This window comes from Lepidochelys olivacea, assembly GCF_965140295.1.
Source record: "Lepidochelys olivacea isolate rLepOli2 genome assembly, chromosome: 2".
NCBI lineage: Eukaryota > Metazoa > Chordata > Testudines > Cheloniidae > Lepidochelys > Lepidochelys olivacea.
Window position 1 is genome coordinate 270,262,747 of NC_140412.1, and position 22,214 is coordinate 270,284,960.

General features: G+C 62.0%; 2 protein-coding genes across 7 annotated transcripts; both read right to left on the reverse strand.

The window, feature by feature from the left end:
- Positions 1 to 296: 296 nt before the first annotated feature.
- LRRC61 (leucine rich repeat containing 61) lies at positions 297 to 13,023 on the reverse strand. 5 transcript variants are annotated; one of them, XM_084619449.1, is made up of 3 exons: positions 8,451 to 10,881; positions 7,145 to 7,262; positions 297 to 3,472 (listed from the first exon to the last, which is right to left on the reverse strand). In XM_084619449.1, exon 3 carries the CDS (start codon positions 3,292 to 3,294, stop codon positions 2,503 to 2,505), a length of 792 nt encoding a protein of 263 aa, XP_084475575.1. In that variant the 5' UTR covers positions 3,295 to 3,472; positions 7,145 to 7,262; positions 8,451 to 10,881; the 3' UTR covers positions 297 to 2,502. The 5 variants fall into 5 exon arrangements, with proteins under 5 accessions (XP_084475575.1, XP_084475574.1, XP_084475576.1 ...); XM_084619448.1 differs by having other exon boundaries at positions 8,339 to 10,881; XM_084619450.1 differs by lacking the exons at positions 7,145 to 7,262; positions 8,451 to 10,881 and adding an exon at positions 12,149 to 13,023.
- Positions 13,024 to 13,147: 124 nt separating this feature from the next.
- LOC311515914 (zinc finger BED domain-containing protein 6-like) lies at positions 13,148 to 21,856 on the reverse strand. Of its 2 annotated transcripts, none has more exons than XM_084619413.1 (2): positions 21,658 to 21,856; positions 13,148 to 17,932 (listed from the first exon to the last, which is right to left on the reverse strand). In XM_084619413.1, exon 2 carries the CDS (start codon positions 17,261 to 17,263, stop codon positions 13,847 to 13,849), a length of 3,417 nt encoding a protein of 1,138 aa, XP_084475539.1. In that variant the 5' UTR covers positions 17,264 to 17,932; positions 21,658 to 21,856; the 3' UTR covers positions 13,148 to 13,846. The 2 variants fall into 2 exon arrangements, with proteins under 2 accessions (XP_084475539.1, XP_084475540.1); XM_084619414.1 differs by having other exon boundaries at positions 21,676 to 21,704.
- Positions 21,857 to 22,214: the final 358 nt, after the last annotated feature.

Below are 22,214 nucleotides of genomic sequence, written 5' to 3' on the forward strand. Positions count from 1 at the left end.
AGTCTACGTGGTGCAGTAGATCCCACCTCTCCCACCAGTTGTCACGGAGTCCCGGGGCGATGCTCTGGAACTGCTCCCCATGAAGCCAGTCAGGACTCTGGGGGAGTCTCCTTTCTGGGAGCAGCCTGTCTGCAGGACACACAGCTCACCCGGCTCCACCTTCCTGGGTCTGACCTCGGAGCCTTCAGCCTCCTCTGCCCCTCCGTCCGCTTCCCACAGCGAGTCCGCCCAGGCGGGGTCTTGGGGAAGCCAGAGGGTCCTGCCCCCCAACTCCGCAGTCAGACGGGACTCTCAGCCAGCCAGTAAAACGGAAGGTTTATTAGATGACAGGAACATGGTCTAAAACAGAGCTTGTAGGTACAGGAAACAGGACCCCTCAGTCAGGTCCATCTTGGGGGCCAGGGAGCCCAGAGCCCCATCTGGGCCTCCCTCCATTTCCCCAGCCAGCTCCAAACTGAAACTCTCCCGCCCCTCCTCTGGCCTTTGTCTCTTTCCCTGGGCCAGGAGGCCACCTGATCTCTTTGTTCTCCAACCCCTTCAGTTGGCACCTTTGCAGAGGGGCCCAGGCCATCAGTGACCAGGAGACAGGGTGTCGGCCATTCTCTGTGCAGACACCATCGCACTGGCCCTCTAGGGCTCTACAACAATCACACACCCTGATCCCACCACCTAGATACTTAAGAACTGCATTGGGGAAACTGAGGCACTCACACACTATTCAGAGAAAACATTAAGAACATTCCCACTTCATCACACTGGGGGACAGCAGAGGGGCAAGGGGTGCAGCCCCCCAGAACAACTCACGGAGGCAGGGCAGGGGCTTAAGAACCCCAAGATTATCAGGCCCCCCTTGTGGCAGTGAGGCCCCGCAATCCAGCTCATTGGAGGAAAGTCACTGGGCCCTGCAGCGCAGCTGGGGTGCCCCCGCAGCCCCCACGGCTCTGCAGACAGGGCACAGAGAGGCAGGGGCCAGGGAGGAGACAACACATTTATTTCACAGGCAAATATCTTCACATGGCACCATGGTACATCCACACTGGGCTGGGCCCATGGTGCCAGAATGGGCAGCTCCCAGGCCCTGCCTCCCCTTGGTTGCCCACAGGCTGTGTCCCCTCCTCCCCCTGAGCCCAGGGGATCACCCCACCCCCTCCCCTGGGTCCTGCCCCACAGGAAACAGGCTAACCACTCCTTCCTCCCAGCGGATCAGGGATGCTTGCCGTAGTCTGCACTAGGGCTGGTCCTGGTCTCTGCTCCTGTCTAGTCCAGCCTGCGAGGCACTGCTGCCCACCTGCCTCCATGCCAGGGGTCCGAGAGGGGCTCCTGCCAGCCTCGGATAGAGGCAAAATCCCATGGGGTCAGCTGTGCACCATCCCCAGTCCCTGGCAGGTCTCAGAGCAATGTGCCAGGGCACATGCCATCCCTGAGCCCAGCTGGCCCTCCCCGGCAGGGGACCCTGCCAGGGCCCCATACAGCTGGCAGGAGCTGCCCTTCACCAGCAGACTGGGCTTCATAAAGACTACAGGTCCCTCCCGCCCCCCCCCCCCCCCGACTCCTCTCTGCCACTGGGCTCAGCCAGCCGGTTCTCACACTGACACTGGGTTGGGAGGGACAATGGGGGAGAGGGAAGGTGCTGCCCTGGTAAAGGGACTGGTTCCCCCAGGACCCTGGCCAGTAGGGACTGAACGCTGGGCCCTGCTGGCAGCTGGCGGGCTGCCTGCAGGAAGGAGACTCAAAGGGAAGGACGTGGGGGGTGGGTGGTCCCCTCCGCAAACCCACCACTGCCTCTGGCCCCCACTGGCCCCATGAGCTGAGAGGACAAGGAGCGAGGGAGCGAGCCACAGAGCAGAGCTCCCCTCCCACCTCACAGATGGGGCCGGTGCCCATTGGTGGTGGGCAGCTTGCCCTGAGCTGGTGGAATTGTCTCCAGGGCCGCCAGCCCGGCCTCTCTCAGAGCAATCTGAAAATTAAGCCCACGGCGGAGGGAACTGGGGGCGGCCCTGAGCCCCAGGGCAATGCCAGCGGCTAAGCAGATTCACCGGAGGCCCAAGGGGAACTGATGGGGTGGTGTGGGGAGATCTGGCTCAGCGCCCAGCACTCCACAGGCCCAGCTCCAGGGGCTCCCGTGCACACCAGTGCTGGGGCTCCGTGGCTGGGCTCATCGGCTCAGACCCAGGTGCGCCTCGCTACGGGGCTGGGCCCTTCCGTCCAGTCAGCTCCTGGAGCCCCTCTTGCTTGGGCCCCCTCTGGCGTAGGGGCAGAGTCAGATCACCTTGGGATGAGGGGCTGGGGCCAGTGCCCCAGGGCCTCAAGCCGGCTGTGGCTCCCCATCCATTTTGGCTGCAGTCAGGAGAAGAGGAACGCCGGGGGCCGGGCGGGGGTGTCCTGGCAGGCAGGGCACCGGAGCTAGAGGGCACGGGGCTTTGCAGGTGGAGACTCTGGCGTGGGCCTCCGTGGAGCCGGGCGATGGAGAGGCAAATCCCCAGCTTCGCCCCGGCAGGTGGCTCAAAACACATAGGAGCTGGGGTCGCTGCGGACGCTCAGGGCCCGCTCCGCCTGGGAGATGGTGTCGTCCGCCCTCTCGCTCAGCTCCCGGCACTCCCGCAGCACGTCGTTGAACTGCTTGTAGGCCTCCTCCATGATGGAGCTGCGCCGAGCCGGCCTCCGCTCCCAGTAGCCCTCCTCCACCCAGGGCAGCGCCGTGCCCGGCGGCTCCGGGCTGCCCACCCCGACGCTGCTGCCCCGCTCCAGGGAGCTGTCCAGGTCCCGGCAGAGCTGGTAGAGCTCGCTGCCACGCCCGGAGACCCTCTCGCCGTCGAGGGCCTTGAGGCCGGGGAGCAGGCCCCCCAGGGCGCTGCGGTAGGCCCCGGTGGCGCAGATGGGGTTGCTGAGGCGGGCCCGGGGGTCGTGCAGACGCAGGCTCTCCAGCCGGCGCAGCCCCGCCAAGCCCTGCAGCTGCTGCAGGCTGCTCAGCAGGTTGCCGGCCAGGTTGAGGCTCTGCAGGCTCTCGCAAGCGCCGAGCGGCTCCAGGCTGCAGACGCGGTTGGCCGAGAGGTTGAGGACGGCCAGGGACTTGAGGGCAGCCAGGGGGCCCAGGTGGGAGATGGCGTTGCCGGAGAGGTCCAGCCACTCCAGGCTGGCGCACTCGCCCAGGCAGCCCAGATCCGAGATGCCCAGGCCCTGCAGCTGGAGCAGCAGGATGGACTCAAGGGCGAACTCGCCCGTCCTGGCCTTCAGCAGCTGGGCGGTGACCCTGATGTTCTCGCCCTCGTCCCCCTTCTCCGCCCAGGGCTCCATCGAGGCCGGCCCACTGCACTACGGCTCAGGCCAGGCCTGCAGCGCTTGGCATTCGGGGCCCGGGCAGCCCACGGCGCGGAGAACCTCTGCACACTGCGAGCCGGGCCAGGTCTGGGAAAGTGCTTTGCCCCTGCCTGGAGCCTCTGCCCGTGTGGCCACGCCAGGAACGCACCAGCCCCTGGAAGGGAAGAGGAGAAGGGATCAGGACCCTGCCCACGCCCAGCCGCCTCCTTTCCGCCAGCAGCAGCCTCAGCCAGCAGGGCCGGAGCCCCCCTTAGCCCTGCCCCTGCACACAGCTGGGCACACCGGGCGGCTCTGTGGCCTGCTGGCCCCTGGTGCTCGCAGCCGCCGTCTGTGGCAGGTGCAGCTCGGTTCCTGGGCTGGGGAGGCGGGGCAGGGAGGGGGCCCGAATCTCCTGCAGGCTGCTCCAGGCAGGATGCTGCCAGACCTGCAGTCAGAGGTTTGCCCCTGACCCCGAGAGCAGCAGGGGCCGAGAGGTAGGTTCACACTACGAGCATCAGCTGCTCACAGCTGGGTGAAGAAGGAATTCGCCCCCCACAGCCTCACCCACCTGGCCTCTTCCGTCCAGGGGCATCACCCACTGCCTATCTCAGACCTGACACCTTGTCCGTCCTTCCCTGGGGTACTAACCCCCCCCCACATGCACACACCCCGCAGGTCAGGGGTCTCCCTGGCTTCTTCTGTGCCCAGGCCATGGCCAGAGCTCCGGCTGCTTCGAGTGCCAGGCGCTGGGGGGAGGCAGGCTCTAGGAGGCCACAGCTGCAAGGGTTGGCCCGCGAACAGGATGGGGGGCGGGGGGAGCAAGGGAGGTGGGGGAGGGGCGTTTCCATCCCAACAAACCAAAAGAGGGTTGTGGAAACAGGGTGTTTCAACACCAGGTCTTGGCACCGTTGCAGGAAGCTCCCAGAGCCCCAGGCCGTCTGCAGCCCGACACCTCCCGGGGGCCAGGGAGAGCGCAGGGGCTGCGGGGCTGGCGGGAGCCCTGGGAAGGGAGGTGCACACCGACGTGTGCAGAGCCAGACACGCCTGTGCACACGGATGGACACGCGTGCATCCCCCCCCACCGGTGTGCAGGCGGCACGTCCGTGCAGAGCCACACAGCTACGTGAACGAGTACGCGGTGCTCACAGGGATGAACGCACGGACGGACACACGGATGAACACGCTCACACGGACACGCACGGACAGATGAACGCACGGACGGACACACGGATGAACACGCTCACACCCACACACAGATGAACGCACGGACGGACACACGGATGAGCACGCACACACCCACACACAGAGATGACCGCAGACAGACACACGGATGAACACGCTCACACGGACACGCACGGACAGATGAACGCATGGACGGACACACGGATGAACACGCACACACAGAGATGACCGCAGACAGACACATGCATGAACACGCTCGCACGGACACGCACGGACGGACACACGGATGAACACACGCTCACACAGAGATGACCGCAGACAGACACACAGATGAACATGCTCGCACGGACACGCACGGACAGACACATGGATGAACACGCTCACACACACACAGAGAGATGACCGCAGACAGACACACGGATGAACACGCTCACACGCACACACAGATGAACGCACGGACGGACACACGGATGAACACGCTCACACGCACACACAGAGATGACCGCAGACAGACACACGGATGAACACGCTCACACGCACACACAGAGATGACCGCAGACAGACACACGGATGAACACACTCGCACGGACACGCACGGACAGATGAACGCACGGACGGACACACGGATGAACACGCACACACACACATACACAGATGAACGCACGGACGGACACACGGATGAACACGCTCAAACGCACACACAGAGATGACCGCAGACAGACACACGGATGAACACGCTCACACGCACGGACAGATGAACGCACGGACGGACACACGGATGAACACGCTCACACGCACACACAGAGATGACCGCAGACAGACACACGGATGAACACGCTCACACGCACGGACAGATGAACGCACGGACGGACACACGGATGAACACGCTCACACACACATACACAGATGAACGCACGGACGGACACACGGATGAACACGCTCACACGCACACACAGAGATGAACGCACGGACGGACACACGCTCACACGCACGGACAGATGAACGCACGGACGGACACACGGATGAACACGCTCACACGCACACACAGAGATGACCGCAGACAGACACACGGATGAACACGCTCGCACGGACACGCATGGACACAGAGGTACACATGGGCGGCCGCAGGGACACACATGCACACGCATGGACACGGGCCCATCCCCCCCGCTGCATTCACAGGACCCGCCCCCCCCGGGGTGCCCGGTGCCCCCCGCCCGCAGCCCCTCACCCAGCAAAGCCGCCTGCTTGCTCCCGGCCACTCCCTTCACGGGGCGCCCCCCCCAGCGTTGCCATGGCAGCAGGGGCCGCAGCTCCCTGGCCGGGAACATTTAAAGGGCCAGCGAGGGGCACTGCACAGCGGGGGGGCGGGGGGGGGCAGCTCCGTGTGTCCCTCAGCCCGCGCCCCTGGGACCCCACAGCCCCCGCCCCGCCAGGTCCCTAGGCCACACACCCGCCTGCGGCCGCGCACCCCTGTCCCACAGCTGCAGCCAGCTCCGGAGCCGGGGGGGAGAAGGGGGGTGGTGTTGGCCTGTCAGCTCCCCCCCACACTCCCCCCTATTTAGCCCTACTCCCAGTTTTTAGTAAAGTCACAGACTGGTCACGGGCTCCCTGAATTTCTGTGTATTGCCCATGACCCTGTCCCTGAGTTTTACTAAAATCAACCGTGACAAAATCTTAGCCTTAGGATTGGGGCCTCAGCAATCTACCAGGGGTCTGTGTGCACACACACACTCGTACACAGACACCCAGCACGCTCACAGACACCCCGTGCACGCTCACACAGATCTGCACGCACAGATACACCCCAGGTACTCACACGTCTGCACACACAGAGATCTGAACAGATACACCCTGTGCACGCTCACACAGATCTGCACACACAGATACAGCCCGGGCACACACACACAGATCTGCACGCTCACATACACCCCGTGCATGCTCACACAGATCTGCACACACAGATACACCCCGGGCACACACACACAGATCTGCACGCTCACACACACCCCGTGCACGCTCACACAGATCTGCACGCACAGATACACCCCGGGCACTCACACGTCTGCACACACAGAGATCTGAACAGATACACCCTGTGCACGCTCAAACAGATCTGCACACACAGATACACCCTGGGCACACACACACAGATCTGCACGCTCACACACACCCCGTGCACGCTCACACAGATACACCCCGGGCACTCACACATCTGCACACACAGAGATCTGAACAGATACACCCTGTGCATGCTCACACATGCAGAGACCCACTGTGCACACGCACACACAGTGCACACAGATTTACACACACAGAGATACACACTTCACACACAGCTCTGCACACACACCCAGATACACACATTGCACATGCATTCATACACACCGGTCACACTCAGATCTGCACATGCACACACATACATGCTGCAGAGTCACAGAGACAGGTCCTGGGTATGCTCACACATGCTGCACACTTGCCAACACGCATGCGCCATACATGTTCACACACACACACTGATGCTCATAGAAACACAAACACATAGGTCTGGAAAGGAAGGGTCAGGTAGTCCAGCCCCCTGCACTGAGGCAGCACACAGGAAAGCCTAGACCCTGATAGGTTGGTTCAACCTCCAGGGATAGAAACTTTCTAGTATTTAACCTACATCCCCCTGGCTGCAGATCAAGCCCATTGCTTCTAGTCCGACCTTCAGTGGAGAACCAGTTGTCATGGTGTCCCCGGGCGATGCTCTGGAACTGCTCCCCACAAAGCCAGTCAGGACTCTGGGGCATAGAATCATAGAATCATAGAATATCAGGGTTGGAAGGGACCCCAGAAGGTCATCTAGTCCAACCCTCTGCTCGAAGCAGGACCAATTCCCAGTTAAATCATCCCAGCCAGGGCTTTGTCAAGCCTGACCTTAAAAACCTCTAAGGAAGGAGATTCTACCACCTCCCTAGGTAACGCATTCCAGTGTTTCACCACCCTCTCAGTGAAAAAGTTTTTCCTAATATCCAATCTAAACCTCCCCCACTGCAACTTGAGACCATTACTCCTCGTTCTGTCATCTGCTACCATTGAGAACAGTCTAGAGCCATCCTCTTTGGAACCCCCTTTCAGGTAGTTGAAAGCAGCTATCAAATCCCCCCTCATTCTTCTCTTCTGCAGGCTAAACAATCCCAGCTCCCTCAGCCTCTCCTCATAACTCATGTGTTCCAGACCCCTAATCATTTTTGTTACCCTTCGCTGGACTCTCTCCAATTTATCCACATCCTTCTTGAAGTGTGGGGCCCACAACTGGACACAGTACTCCAGATGAGGCCTCACCAATGTCGAATAGAGGGGAACGATCACGTCCCTCGATCTGCTCGCTATGCCCCTACTTATACATCCCAAAATGCCATTGGCCTTCTTGGCAACAAGGGCACACTGCTGACTCATATCCAGCTTCTCGTCCACTGTCACCCCTAGGTCCTTTTCCGCAGAACTGCTGCCTAGCCATTCGGTCCCTAGTCTGTAGCGGTGCATTGGATTCTTCCATCCTAAGTGCAGGACCCTGCACTTATCCTTATTGAACCTCATCAGATTTCTTTTGGCCCAATCCTCCAATTGGTCTAGGTCCTTCTGTATCCTATCCCTCCCCTCCAGCGTATCTACCACTCCTCCCAGTTTAGTATCATCCGCAAATTTGCTGAGAGTGCAATCCACACCATCCTCCAGATCATTTATGAAGATATTGAACAAAACCGGCCCCAGGACCGACCCTTGGGGCACTCCACTTGATACCGGCTGCCAACTAGACATGGAGCCATTGATCACTACCCGTTGAGCCCGACAATCTAGCCAGCTTTCTACCCACCTTATAGTGCATTCATCCAGCCCATACTTCCTTAACTTGCTGACAAGAATACTGTGGGAGACCGTGTCAAAAGCTCTCTCCGAGCAGCCTGTCTGCAGGACACACAGCTCACCCAGCTTCCACCTTCCTGGGTCTGACCTCGGAGCCTTCAGCCTCCTCTGCCCCTCCATGCGCTTCCCACAGCGAGTCCGCTCAGGCTGGGTCTTGGGGAAGCCAGAGGGTCCTGCCCCCCAACTCCACAGTCAGACGGGACTCTCAGCCAGCCAGTAAAATAGAGGTTTATTAGACGACAGGAACATGGTCTAACACAGAGCTTGTAGGTGCAGAGAACAGGACCCCTCAGCTGGGTCCATTTTGGGGGGCAGTGAGCCAGACAATCCCATCTGCCCTTCACTCCATGTCCCCAGCCAGCCCCAAACTGACTCCCACTCCAGCCCCTCCTCCTCTGGGCTTTGTCCCTTTCCCGGGCCAGGAGGTCACCTGATCCCTCTGTTCTCCAACCCTTTAGCTCTCACCTTGCTGGGGAGAAGGGCCCAGGCCATCAGCTGCCAGGAAACAGGGTGTCGGCCATTCTCTATGTCCAGACCCCTGCACACACCTGCCCTCTAGGGCTCTGCAGTGATCATACACCCTTATCCCACCCCCTAGATACTTAAGAACTGCCTAGGGGAAACTGAGGCACCCTCACACTATTCAGAGGAAACATTAAGAACAGTCCCACTTCGTCACATCTCTCCCGCCTTCGAGATCGAACTGAGCGGGGTCACTTTAGCCGGTGACCTGGGGAAGTCTGACGCCACCAACATTCCCATGGATGCCCCAGCATCTCTCTCATTCCTTGGTAGGAGTTACACCAGGCCCTTCCAGTTTCGCGCCCTCCCTTAGGACGGGGGTGGTCAATACCACTCGCACGCCACATGTGGGAAGGTTTATGCGACCCGTACCTTTTGGCCACCCCAAAACCCCAGGGGGTCAAACTGGGATTGGGTCTTCTCCCCAACAAGCTGGCCAAACACAGCCACTTGGTTATAGGACTGTTTAACTTTCTTAACAGCTTTCACTTCATCTGAGACCTTCTCAAAGCTCTCCATACTGGATCTTTCAACAGGAAAGTCAATGGATCCATTCACAACAGAACATTTCTGGCTGTTAGGAACTGAAACTTGCTTGATTAAATCACTTTCACACCCTTCAGTTGCAGTAAACTGCTTGCAAAGACTCCATGAGGATTCCTTTCCCTAGCGGCTTTTCTATGCAACAATTCACCCCTCACAGAAATTCTGCTCTTACCCTCTTCACCGAGGGCTTGCTCTAGAGGAACACTTTCCTGAGCAACAACAGACTCTTTCTGGGTCTTACATCCACAATTACCTCTGGCCCATCCGGCGGATTCCTACACAATCCCCTTTCAGGGAAACTTACAGACTTCCTAGATAAAAGGCTAAAGCATTCTCCTTCCCTTTGCCACACACAAGTTCAGGAATCTTTTCCTTCTTGCTACAGGTTTCCACACCCTCAGTAGGTAACAGGATCAAATCACCTTTCTGCTCTCCTTGTGCCCTGGCTAGGGTCTCACCCTGATTAGACAGAGTTGCTACACCCTTTCCCAACAACACACTAGCAACAGGCAAAATACAAGCACCAGAATTGTCTGGCCTCTGGGATTTTACATAGACACTAACTGGATGCGACCTAGTTACAGGGCCATTCTCTCGAGCAGACAAACTTAGGACCCTTTCCTTCCTGTGCTTTAGCTGAATCCAGAACCAGCTCTGAGACAACTGCACGACCCTCAACCATCACAGGCTGAAAGGCCCCTTCTGTCTGCTCCACAGACAAAGAAGAGCCGGACACACTTTCTCCTTGACCAGACACACAGCTTGGGATCTCATTCCCCTGGTCCCAGCACACAGGGCTGGTCACAGACAACTGGTTGGAGATCAGAGTAGCTCCCTCCATAGGCAAGTCAATGACAGACACAGGCATGTTTCCTTCACTGTCACAATTCTCCACCCAGCTAACAGGTAAGGTCCAGGGACACTCCTCTTCCACTCTCCTCGCCTTCCCACCCTGCTGACTAGACAAGGCCATCAGATCACAAGGCTGCCTAGGCTCATCCAGACTTTCCTTACCAAGCACCTTGCCACTCCCCACAGATCCCCTGCCCTGCCTGTGTCTCCCCCCCACCACAGCTGGGGTCTCAGCTCCCACTGTGCTCAGCGCTGCCCTTTCTGTCCCTGTGGGGGCAGGCAGCGAGCTCGCTGCTTTCCTCACTGCATCAGAGCCAGCGTGAGCCCCCTCTCTGGTGCGCAAGGGGGGCGGGGAGCATCTCTCTGTCCCACCCAGCCCAAGGGGTCTTGTTACAGGCAGACAGGTAGCCTGAGCCTAGCCGCTCCTCCCTGCTGCCAGCCAGGTCATCTGCATTTTCACTGACCATTTCCCTCTCCACCGATTGGTTCCCTGGATTCAAATTCAAACCCTTGGCAGTTACCGGAGCAAGGCCTGGTGTGACGAAGTGGGACTGTTCTTAATGTTTCCTCTGAATAGTGTGGGGGTGCCTCAGTTTCCCCTAGGCAGTTCTTAAGTATTTAGGGGGTGGGGTAAGGGTGTATGATCATTGCAGAGCCCTAGAGGGCAGGTGTGTGCAGGAGTCTGGACACAGAGAATGGCCAACACCCTGTTTCCTGGCAACTGATGGCCTGGGCCCTTCCCCCCTGCAAGGTGAGAGCCGAAGGGTTGGAGAACAAAGGAACCAGGTGACCTCCTGGCCTGGGAAAGGGACAAAGCCCAGAGGAGGAGGGGCTGGAGGGAGTTTCAGTTTGGGGCTGGCTGGGACATGGAGTGAAGTGCAAACGTGGTTGTCTGGCTCACTGCCCCCCAAAATGGACCCCAGGCTGTGGGGTCCTGTTCTCTGCACCTACAAGCTCTGTGTTAGACCATGTTCCTGTCGTCTAATAAACCTTCTGTTTTACTGGCTGGCTGAGAGTCACGTCTGACTGTGGAGTTGGGGGGCAGGACCCTCTGGCTTCCCCAGGAGCCCCGCCTGAGCGGACTCGCTGTGGGAAGTGCACGGAGGGGCAGAGGAGGCTGAAGGCTCCGAGGTCAGACCCAGGAAGGTGGAAGCTGGGTGAGCTGTGTGTCCTCCAGACAGGCTGCTCACAGGAAGGCGACTGCCCCAGAATCCTGACTGGCTTTGTAGGGAGCAGTTCCAGAGCATCGCCCAGGGACTCCGTGACACCTGGATCCTGTCCCAAAAGACAGAGTCCCCCCAGAACAGGGTCTCGCAGCTGGTATCCTGGAGAACCCCAACGACCAGCCAGCCCCACCCCTCCTGGGTCTGCACAGGGATCTGGGCCATAGGCAGGGTGAGGGGCTTTGTCCTTGGGACCCTCACCCAGCTCATAGAGCCCCTCACCATCTGAGGCTGCACCACCCAGGGCCTGACAACAGTTCCCTCTGTCCCAGGATCTCACCACCCCAGGAATGTCTCCCCATTGACCATCACCTTCTGCTCCCACTGGAGGTCCGAGGGGCCCGACCCCAGGAAACTCCGCACAAACATATAGGTTGGGGTCAGGAGTGGGAGCCTGTCTACCTCCCCACCCATCTGGCTGGCGGAGTCTATGGCCTTGGGACCCAGCAAGGGAGCTAGACACCGGGGCTTTTCCGCAGGGTCCCCCTGGTTCAAATCTCCAGCCTGCTCAAAGGCAGTGAGGTGGCATCCACATCCCCCCCCTCCTTAACCAGGGGCAGCAATCTAGTCTCGAGGTTCCCTGCGGAACTGGCCCCCCAGGGTCTATCCCCACTCACCCCGGGGAGGTCCCCTAGGCCTCTCCGCCCCACCACCGCCAGTTCATGCTGCTGCTCCTTCTGCAGCTCTTTCTCGGGCTCTCGCTGTCTCTCACAGTCCTCTTGCTCTCTCAGACCCAGCTCCAATCCCATCCGTCTCCGATCCCCCGATGGGGAACCCGATCGTGAAGACCCCCGTCTGGTCCGGGACAGGAGTCTTGGCAATGCCTGGCTCCCACTCCAGCTGCTCCCAGATCCTGCCATAGCCCCATTTGGGGTCAGGAAGCTGTTCCTTAGAGCGGTCATCCTCCTCCAGCTGCACGATTAACTCTGCTTTGGTGAACTTTCCAATGCTCAACCCTCTCTTTCTGCACAGGGTTACAATGTCCTTCTTAAGGAGACGGTGACAGGCCATCACTCCGCTGTTCCCAAGTTGTTGTGGACCCACAGGCCTGTGTGCTCTCAGCTCCCCACAGTTTCCAGGGAGAACCCCTAGTGTGCCAGCCCTTCTCGAGGTCACCCCCTCTTTGTCAGGGTCAAGCTGCAGACTCCTCCGCCCCTGGGACCGCTCGCTGCAATCCCCCGGGGGACCCTGTGACTGCAAAAGTCCTTCTCTCTGGTCACACACTCCCAGGGGTTAACCGCCCCCCGAAACCGTCTCTCTTTGAATCTTCAGCACGCCTGGTCCCCGTCAATCCCCCTTCGTTTTACTGCTCCCCAGTCACTTACTTCAGGAAGCTCCGTCCACGGGATGCAGTAGATCCCACCTCTACCACCAATTGTCACGGAGTCCCCGGGCGATGCTCTGGAACTGCTCCCCATGAAGCCAGGCAGGACTCTGGGGAAGTCTCCTTTCTGTGAGCAGCCTGTCTTCAGGACACACAGCTCACACAGCTTCCACCTTCCTGGGTCTGACCTCGGAGCCTTCAGCATCCTCTGCCCCTCCGTGCGCTTCCCACAGCAAGTCCGCTCAGGCGGGGTCCTGGGGAAGCCAGAGGGTCCTGCCCCCCAACTCCGCAGTCAGACGGGACTCTCAGCCAGCCAGTAAAACAGAAGGTTTATTAGACGACAGGAACATGGTCTAAAACAGAGCTTGCAGGTGCAGAGAACAGAACCCCTCAGCTGGGTCCATTTTGGGGGGCAGGAAGCCAGACAACCACGTTTGCCCTTCACTCCTTGTCTCCAGCCAGCCCCAAACTGAAACTCTCTCCAGCCCCTCCTCCTCTGGGCTTTCCCCTTTCCGGGGCCAGGAGGCCACCTGATTCCTTTGTTCTCCAACCCTTTAGCTCTCACCTTGCAGGGGGCAAGGGCCCAGGCCATCAGTTGCCAGGAAACAGGGTGTCGGGCATTCTCTGAGTCCAGACCCCTGCACACACCTGCCCTCTAGGGCTCTGCAACAATCATACACCCTTACCCCACCACCTAGACACTTAAGAACTGCCTAGGGGAAACTGAGGCACCCCCACACTATTCAGAGGAAACATTAAGAACAGTCCCGCTTCGTCACACCGGTCATTGTCCTCTTTATAGCAATTGAGACCAAACGGCCCATGGTTAGGAGCCACACCAAAAGCAGCAGGGCCCATAGGGTAGCTGTACCCTCTCCCTTCAGCCATCTTTGCCCCATAACGGCCCAGTGGCCGCCCAGCGCCATGCACCCGGCTTGGCGTACCCCAGAGACAGGCAGGTGCCCCGCTGCCTGTACCTCGGAGACAGTCTCTAAGCCGGCCGGGTCCCCTCCTCCCCGCTGCTGCTGCCCGCGCTGTCGTTCTCCGAGCAGATGAGGGGCGGTGGGCGGTAGTCGGGGAAGTTCCCCAGGTTGGCTCTCAGAAAGACGAGGTGCTCCGCACTCTCCTCCTGCGGGGGACGCCTCTCAGAGAAGGGGCTGTCTGGGGCAGTGAAGATGCGCTCCGAGAAGGCCCCCGAGGGCGGGCAGGACAGGTAGAGCATGGCCAGCTTGGCCAAGGCCGGCCAGAGCCAGTGCCGCTTCTCCCAGTACCCCAGCGGGTCCTCCCGGGCCCCGATGGTCTGGTTGTCACGCAGGTACCTTTCTACCATCACACAGGCCAAGTGGCTCTCGGTGGGGAGGGAGGCCCCACGGCCCTCAGAGGCCAGCAGCCCCACGCTCTCCAGGTGCTCAGTCAGCGTCTTCTCCTTCTGGATCAGTGGAGGCACCGCAGAGCCCATCCCACTCAGCCCCCTGTCCTGATGGGGCTCCCCTGGCCCCGGCTCTGCCTCCAGGGGCTGCAGGGCCATGTCCACGCAGAAGGCCTTGCCCGGCTGGGCGTTCCAGGGGGAGGAAGGGCAGCCGCTGGGTGAGGCCAGGAGCTCCTTGACCTTCCGGACCAGCAGCTGCTTCCAGTAGTCGAGGTCGGAGCCCAGTGGCAGGATGGCGTCCATCCTGCCCTTGAAGCGGGGGTCAAGCAGCGTAGCCAGCACGTACTCCTGGCGGTGGAACATCTCGCTGAGCCGGGGCTCGCTGGAGAGCTGCAGGGCCAGGCTCTCGGCCAGGCGCACGGCGGAGCCGGCCCCCTCCCCGGCCTGGCTCTCGAAGCGCAGGCGGATCTGCTGCAGGAAGATGTGCAGGTAGCGTACCTGCGGCAGCACCTGGCTCAGTGAGGCCTCGGCCGCGCTCGCCTCCCGCACAGCCATCTCGAAGGGCTGCAGCAGCTCCACCAGGCTGCGCATCAGCGTCCACTGGGGGGCGCTCAGGGCCAGGCCAGCCTCGCCCACCTGGCACTTGCCCACGTACTCCTGTACGGCCGGCTGCAGCGCCAGCAGCCGCTCCAGCATGTAGTAGGTGGAGGCCCAGCTCGCCGTGGCCTCCTGCTTCAGCCGGCGCGGGGCCAAGCCGTGCTGCCGCTGCAGCTCCGCCAGCCCCCTCCTGGCCTCCGGGGAGCGGGCGAAGTGGGCGCAGATGGCGCGGGCCGCCCCCAGCGTGCCCTCGATGCTGCGGTGGAGCCGCAGGAAGCCCAGCACCAGCTGGCTCAGGCAGTGAGCGAAGCAGGGGATGTGAGTGTGGCCACCGTCCTTCGCGGCCCGCTCCACACCAGGGCTGCCGCCCGAGACCAGGAAGCCGGGGCTCAGGGAGTTCTGGGCCAGCCACAGCTGGAGCTGCTCAGCCAACACCTGCTGCATGCCACCCAGCGCCTGCTCCTCCTGCAAAGCCCGCACGCACAGCACCGCCCGCCTGCGCCGGCTGCAGGGCCGGGGCTGGCCTGACTCCGAGCAGGGAGCCAGCCAGTGCGCTGCCAGCGCCAGGTACGCCCCTGCCGGCCCCTGGGCCCACATGTGGGCACTGAGGTGCACCCGGCTGACACTGGCCTGCTGCAGCTCCAGGGCCAGGCGCAGGCCGACAGCCTGGCGCAGCTGGGGCACTGCCTTGCGGGAGAAGAAGGCCGGCGAGGGGACGTGGTAGCGCGGGTCAGCCTGCGCCATGAACTGGTGGAAGGGCTTGGCCGAGACGAAGGAGCAGGGCAGGGCCATGCCGCAGAGCAGCTCGGCAATGCTGCGGTTCCAGGCCTGCGCTTGCGGGTGGTTGGAGGTGTATTTGCCGGGCACATCCTCGCACCGCTTAGCCAGGCCGGCTTGGTTCCTGCTTGGGAGCAGCAGGGCAGCTGAGGTGGGCAGGGCTTCGTCCGCCTTGCCTTCGGGAGGCGCCTCACTCTGCCAGCTGTCACACAAGGGAACTGGGGCCCCGCCAGTGCTGATGCAGGGCAATCTCAGGGGGTCCGACGCTATGGGCGAGGTGAGAGACAGGTCCTCCACGGGCTCCTCATCCTCCGCCGGCCCCAGGCTCAGCCTCTCGGACCGGGTGCTGCCGGGAGGAGTGGCAGGGACGCCAGCAGCCCTCCCCCGCCCCCACTCCAGCGGGTGCTTGCCCTCCAGGTGGCGCATGAGGGCCGAGGTGCCGAAGTGGCTGCCCAGTTTGCCACGGCTAACGCTGACCTGGCACAGGGTGCAGACAGCCCGGCACACATTGCTGCAGTCGATGTAAAAGAACTGCCAGACGGCCGAGGTGGACTTGCGGCGCTTCGTGCCTGGTGGCACCAGCGGGTGGTTGGGGCGGCTGAGCTGCCCGGACTTGGGGAGCCCCTGGCCCACTAGCACCTCCAGGTAGGGTGTGGCCAGGTCCGGCTTGCAGTGCCCTGCTTGGACCCTGCCCTTCCTGCCCATCCCCCTGTCCTGGGGCAGCAGCTTGCTACTCTCACGGCTTTCCTCCTCGCTGGACTCTGGGGAGGAATCAGTGACTGTGGTGCCTGCCCTTCCCTGCCCCTCCTCCTCCTCCTCTTCCTCACTGGAGTCGCTGATCACATACGGGAAGCGGGGGGCACCCTGGGGCACTTGGGGGGGCGCGCTGCTGAGGGCTTGGGTGCGGGAACACAAAGCATGGCTGGTGCCAAACACAGTGTCCTGCAAGGGAAACCCCTTCATCTGCTCTTCCTCCTCCTCCTCATTCTCCTCCTCCTCCTGGGCCCCGCCCCCTGCTCTCTTCCTCTGCCCCCACTCCAGCGGGTGCTTGCCCTCCAGATGGCGCTTGAGGGCGGTGGTGTTGCAGTGGCCCCTCAACTTGCCGCGCCCAATGCTAGCCTGGCACAGGGTGCAGACGGCCCGGCAGGGGTCGCTGGCGTCCGGGGAGAAGAACTGCCACACCTCGGAGGTGGTCTTGCGGCGCCGGGTGCGGACGGGGAGACCAAAGGCCGGAGGTGTGGTGCGCTTTGCTGCCCATCCCTCCAGGACAGCCTTGTCTACATCCAGCATGGAGGAAGGGGGTTGCCAGCCGGCCGTGACTCGAGGCTGGCTGCCCGCACCTTGGGGGGCCAGCTCTGCCTTCCTCTTCTCATGGCTCCCTTCCCCACAGGCTGCCACGAATCCCAGCTTGCTGCCCTCATGACCCTCCTCCTCCTCGTCACTAAACTCCAGCTTGATCTCGATCTCAGGGACATGCTCGTGGTCGGAGCCCAGAGGCAGATGGTGGAGATTGGCATCGGCAGTGCCGGCTATGGCGAAGGGGAAAGCGCCCACGGCACGCTCTGCTACGGCCTGCGGTAAAGTGGCACACACGCCAGGGCTCAGCATGGCCGAGCTGCCAACTGTCCTCCGCTTCCGCAGCTTGCTTTTCTTTACCGGCAACATGCCTAGCGAAAAGGAGCAGGTTCAGTGATGGAAACACCCAGGGTCAACTGGGCAGCTGGCGAGGCAAGTGGTGTCACCCTTGCTCTTACTCGCCACGCCCAGCCAGGCCCTCTCCTCCCCCTCAACAGGAGACGCGCTCGTTGACAGTGGCTGAGCCAGGTGCTGCAGGCCCAAGGTAGGGCGATGCCTCCCAAGCCAGGGAGAGGCAGAGTCCTGTCCGCGAGCGCAGAGCTCAAAGCTGCACTGGTGGCTCGGGTAGGCTGTCAGAACGGCCTTGGGACTACCAAGAATGCACCAGAGGCTGGGTTCTAGGGGCAGGAGGCCATCGGCCGCAGCTGCTCGTGAATTTCCAGGTAGGTAGCCAGTCTGCTCACAAAGGACACCGTGAATTCAGTTCATTCCTAAGACCTCAATGGCTCCTCAGCCTCTCCACCTGGCTGCCCCCATCCTGCTGTCTGTCCAGCGGTGTCTGTCCACAGGAAACTACAGCTCGTGCTGTTACCCACTTGTTCTGGGTGAGGCAGTGTGGGGGCCCCTGCCTGGGGTCTCTGCAACAGGGGCTCTGGGTGTCCAGGCCAGACCCATGCATCCGGAGCTGGGAGCCCGGCTTCTCAGGACACGCCCAGGGACACAATGCTGGGGAAGATGGAGACTCCACCAGTTCTGGACCTACAACAGCAGAAAGGAAGCTCAGAACCCTACAAAGCAGCCCAAGGAGAGAAGCTGCCCGTCGCTGCCAAGTCAGGCTGAAGCACATAACAACAGCCACACTGGGTCAGACCAAGGGTCCATCTAGCCCAGTATCCTGTCTTCCAACAGTGGCCAATGCCAGGTACTTAAGAGGGAATGATCCATCCCCTGTTGCTCATTCCCAGCTTCTGGCAAATAGAGGCTAGGGACACCATCCCTGCCCATCCTGCCTAATAGCCATTGATGGACCTATCCTCCATGAACTTATCTGATTTTTTTTTTTTAACCCTGTTATAGTCTTGGCCTTCACAACATCCTCTGGCAAGGAGTTCCACAGGTTGACCGTGAGTCGTGTGAAAAAATACTTCCTTTTGTTTGTTTTAAACCTGCTGCCTATTAATTTCATTTGGTGAGCCCTAGTTCTTGTGTTATGAGGAGTAAATAGCACTTCCTTATTTACTTTCTCCACACCAGTCATGATTTCATAGACCTCTATCATATCCTTAGTCGTCTCTTTTCCAAGCTGAAAAATCCCAGTCTTATTAATCGCTCCTCATATGGAAGCCATTTCATACCCCTAATCATTTTTGTTGCCCTTTTCTGAACCTTTTCCAATTCCAATATATCTTTTTTGAGACGAGGCGACCACATCTGCATGCAGTATTCAAGATGTGGGTCAGCCATGGATTTATATAGAGGCAATATGATATTTTCTGTCTTATTATCTCTCCCTTTCTTAATGATTCCCAGCATTCTGTTTGCATTTTTGACTGTCGCTGCACATTGAGTGGATGTTTTCAGAGAACTATCCACAATGACTCCAAGATCTCTTTCTTGAGTGGTAACAGCTAATTTAGACCCCATCGTTTTATATGTACTGTAATTGCCGGGATCACCCCTGGAGCCCTTTCAAAAATTGGCATCATATTAACTACCCTCCAGTCATTTGGTACAGAAGCAGATTTAAATGATAGGTTACCAGCCCAGCTCCTGCAAACACACCAGGGTAACCAGCCTGATTCTAAAGAATTACAACAGTGGCAGAGCTAAGGGGCGCCCAGCTCCACTGGGACAGATGCTGGGTGCTCTCGGACTTGTCAACTGGGATGGGTCTCTTCTCCCCAGGTTCTCCCGCTCGCGGTCTCTCCTCCCCACTCAGCACTTCTGTGGTTTATTCTCCCAGTCTCTCCCCATCACCCCATGAAAATCGACACCTCCCCTGAATCCATGCTTGTCCCCATCCACCAGGTTGCTGTGTTTCTCACACACACACTCTCACACTGCCCTGCTTTGTGCTGCCTCTCTAACCCCGCCAGCACCTCCCCTGAACCCGCTCCCTCGCACACCTGCAGGTACTCTCTCCCCTGCAAAACATCCACTCCCCCACCCCAAAGCCATGTGGTGCCCTCCTCTGTCCATGCCCCTCCCCAAACATGCACAGTCCTTCTGCTCCCAAATGCTGTTCCCCGCTCGCCTCCCAAGCTGAGCTGGGGAGTCCACAGGGACATGGGTCTGACCTGGGGGGTGCAGCAGTGAGCAGCACAGAGAAGGGCTCTAGCTTCTCTGCCCCGGTTGCTTTTTTGTCTAGTGTAGCAGTCCTCAAACTGGGTCACAACCACCAGGGCTGGCTTAGACCACTGCTCAGGGCCGAAGCCGAAGCCTGAGCGATTCAAGCCTGGGCAGCGGGGTTCAGGTTACAGGCCCCCTGGCTGGGACTGAAGCCCTTGGGCTTCAGCTTTGACCCCTTCCCTGCCCAAGGCAGTGGGGTTCGGGCTTTGGCTCCCACACTGGGGCAGTGGGAATCAGGCAGACTCAGGCTTTGTTCCACCCTCCTGGGGTTGTGAAGTAATTTTTCTTGTCAGAAAGGGGTCGCGGGGCAATGAAGTTTGAGAACTCCTGGTTTAGTGGATCTGCCAGGCAGGAGCCTCAGGGCTGGAGAGGAGAGAGGGGGAGCGGGCTGGGAGCAGCCCACCAACCTTAAAGCTGTCTATGGGTTATTTGTGCAGAGGCCTGGCCTCCCCCCCCCACCCCCATGCTTCACAAATCTGTGGGGAACCGCCACTGAAATGTCCTGGGGAGCAACCCAGCAGCCTTTCTACTCCCCCAGCTCTGCTCAACAGCCTAAGACAGACAGAACAGGTGCGGTCCAGCAGGAGCAAGGCAGCCGGGCCTCACGCTGGTTGCAATGGGAGCTCAGCAGCTTGCAGGATCAGGACCATTGTAATTAGCTGAGCTGGGACGCCGGGATTAATTCTCCGCAGGCTTAGAAAAGAGCCTCCCGAAGAGACAAGCCTGGGTCTTGCAGCTGAAAGATAGAGCCTCCAGCAGCCCAGCGCCCCACCATGGGGGGCAGCAGCACAGCACCTACACAGGGGAGCGCACGCCCTGCCGAGCCCCCACCCCGCTCCCCAGAGCCCCCCGCCGAGCCCCCGCCCCGCTCCCCAGAGCCCTGTGCCCCCTGCCAAGCCCCCCAAAGCCCCCCGCCCCCTGCCGAGCCCCCACCCCACTCCCCAGAGCCCTGCGCCCCCTGCCGAGCCCCCACCCCGCTCCCCAGAGCCCCGCACCCCCTGCCGAGCCCCCGCCCCGCTCCCCACGGCCCCACGCCCCCTGCAGAGCCCCCCAAAGCCCCCCGCCGAGCCCCCGCCCCGCTCCCCAGAGCCCCATGCCCCCTGCCGAGACCCCCAGAGCCCCCCGCCCCCTGCCGAGCCCCCGCCCCGCTCCCCAGAGCCCCGTGCCCCCTGCCGAGCCCCCCAGAGCCCCCCGCCCCCTGCCGAGCCCCCGCCCCGCTCCCCAGAGCCCCCCGCCCCTGCCGAGACCCCCAGAGCCCCCCGCCCCCTGCCGAGCCCCCGCCCCGCTCCCCAGAGCCCCGTGCCCCCTGCCGAGCCCCCCAGAGCCCCCCGCCCCCTGCCGAGCCCCCGCCCCGCTCCCCAGAGCCCCCCGCCCCCTGCCGAGACCCCCAGAGCCCCCCGCCCCCTGCCGAGCCCCCACCCCGCTCCCCAGAGCCCCCCGCCCCCTGCCGAGCCCCCGCCCCGCTCCCCACGGCCCCGCGCTCCCTGCCGAGCCCCCCAGAGCCCCCCGCCGAGCCCCCGCCCCACTCCCCAGAGCCCTGCGCCCCCTGCCGAGCCCCCCAAAGCCCCCCGCCCCCTGCCGAGCCCCCGCCCCGCTCCCCAGAGCCCCCCGCCCCCTGCCGAGCCCCCGCCCCGCTCCCCAAAGCCCCCCGCCCCCTGCCGAGCCCCCACCCCACTCCCCAGAGCCCTGCGCCCCTGCCGAGCCCCCCAAAGCCCCCCGCCCCCTGCCGAGCCCCCGCCCCGCTCCCCACGGCCCCGCGCTCCCTGCCGAGCCCCCCAGAGCCCCCCGCCGAGCCCCCGCCCCACTCCCCAGAGCCCTGCGCCCCCTGCCGAGCCCCCGCCCCGCTCCCCAAAGCCCCCCGCCCCCTGCCGAGCCCCCACCCCGCTCCCCAGAGCCCCCCGCCCCCTGCCGAGCCCCCGCCCCGCTCCCCAAAGCCCCCCGCCCCCTGCCGAGCCCCCCCCCGCTCCCCAGAGCCCCCCGCCCCCTGCCGTGGGTCATTGCGGCCAAGGCGCCCCCTGCAGCCCCCGCCCCATTCCCAGCCTTTGTTCTGGCCTCAGCCCCCGTCCCTTTGGGCGCCGGCTGCCGGGGGGAGCCCGGGGTCCCCCCCGCAGCACAGAGCCGCCCCCTCCCCTTACCCGGCAGCAGCGACCCACCGCCAGGGCCTGCGGATCCCGCCCTCGCCCTGCCAGTAGTAAAGATGGCCGCCATCTCCCATTGTTTGCAAGGGGCTCGACGTCCATTGCCCTCTCTCAAAATGGCCGCCCCGTTCGCCTCTGCGGGTTGGGGGGTTGGCGGAAGGCACCGCAGAGGCGATGGACAGCGCCCTTCCCCGGGGTGGGGCCTGCCCGAGGGGAGCGCGGACCGACCCCCCAACTGCCTCTCCAGCCCCCCCGAGGGGAGCGCGGACCGACCCCCCCCGGAAACTGCCTCTCCAGCCCCCCCCCAGGGGAGCGCGGACCGACCCCCCCCGGAAACTGCCTCTCCAGCCCCCCCCCCGAGGGGAGCGCGGACCGGCCCCCCAAACTGCCTCTCCAGCCCCCCCCCGAGGGGAGCGCGGACCGACCCCCCCGGAAACTGCCTCTCCAGCCCCCCCCCAGGGGAGCGCGGACCGACCCCCCCCGGAAACTGCCTCTCCAGCCCCCCCGAGGGGAGCGCGGACCGACCCCCCCGGAAACTGCCTCTCCAGCCCCCC

What these genes read in the sequence shown, in the direction of transcription:
- LRRC61 (XM_084619450.1), bottom strand. Translation starts at nt 3,294, where the DNA reads ATGGAGCCCTGGGCGGAGAAGGGGGACGAGGGCGAGAACATCAGGGTC.
- LOC311515914 (XM_084619413.1), bottom strand. Translation starts at nt 17,263, where the DNA reads ATGTTGCCGGTAAAGAAAAGCAAGCTGCGGAAGCGGAGGACAGTTGGC.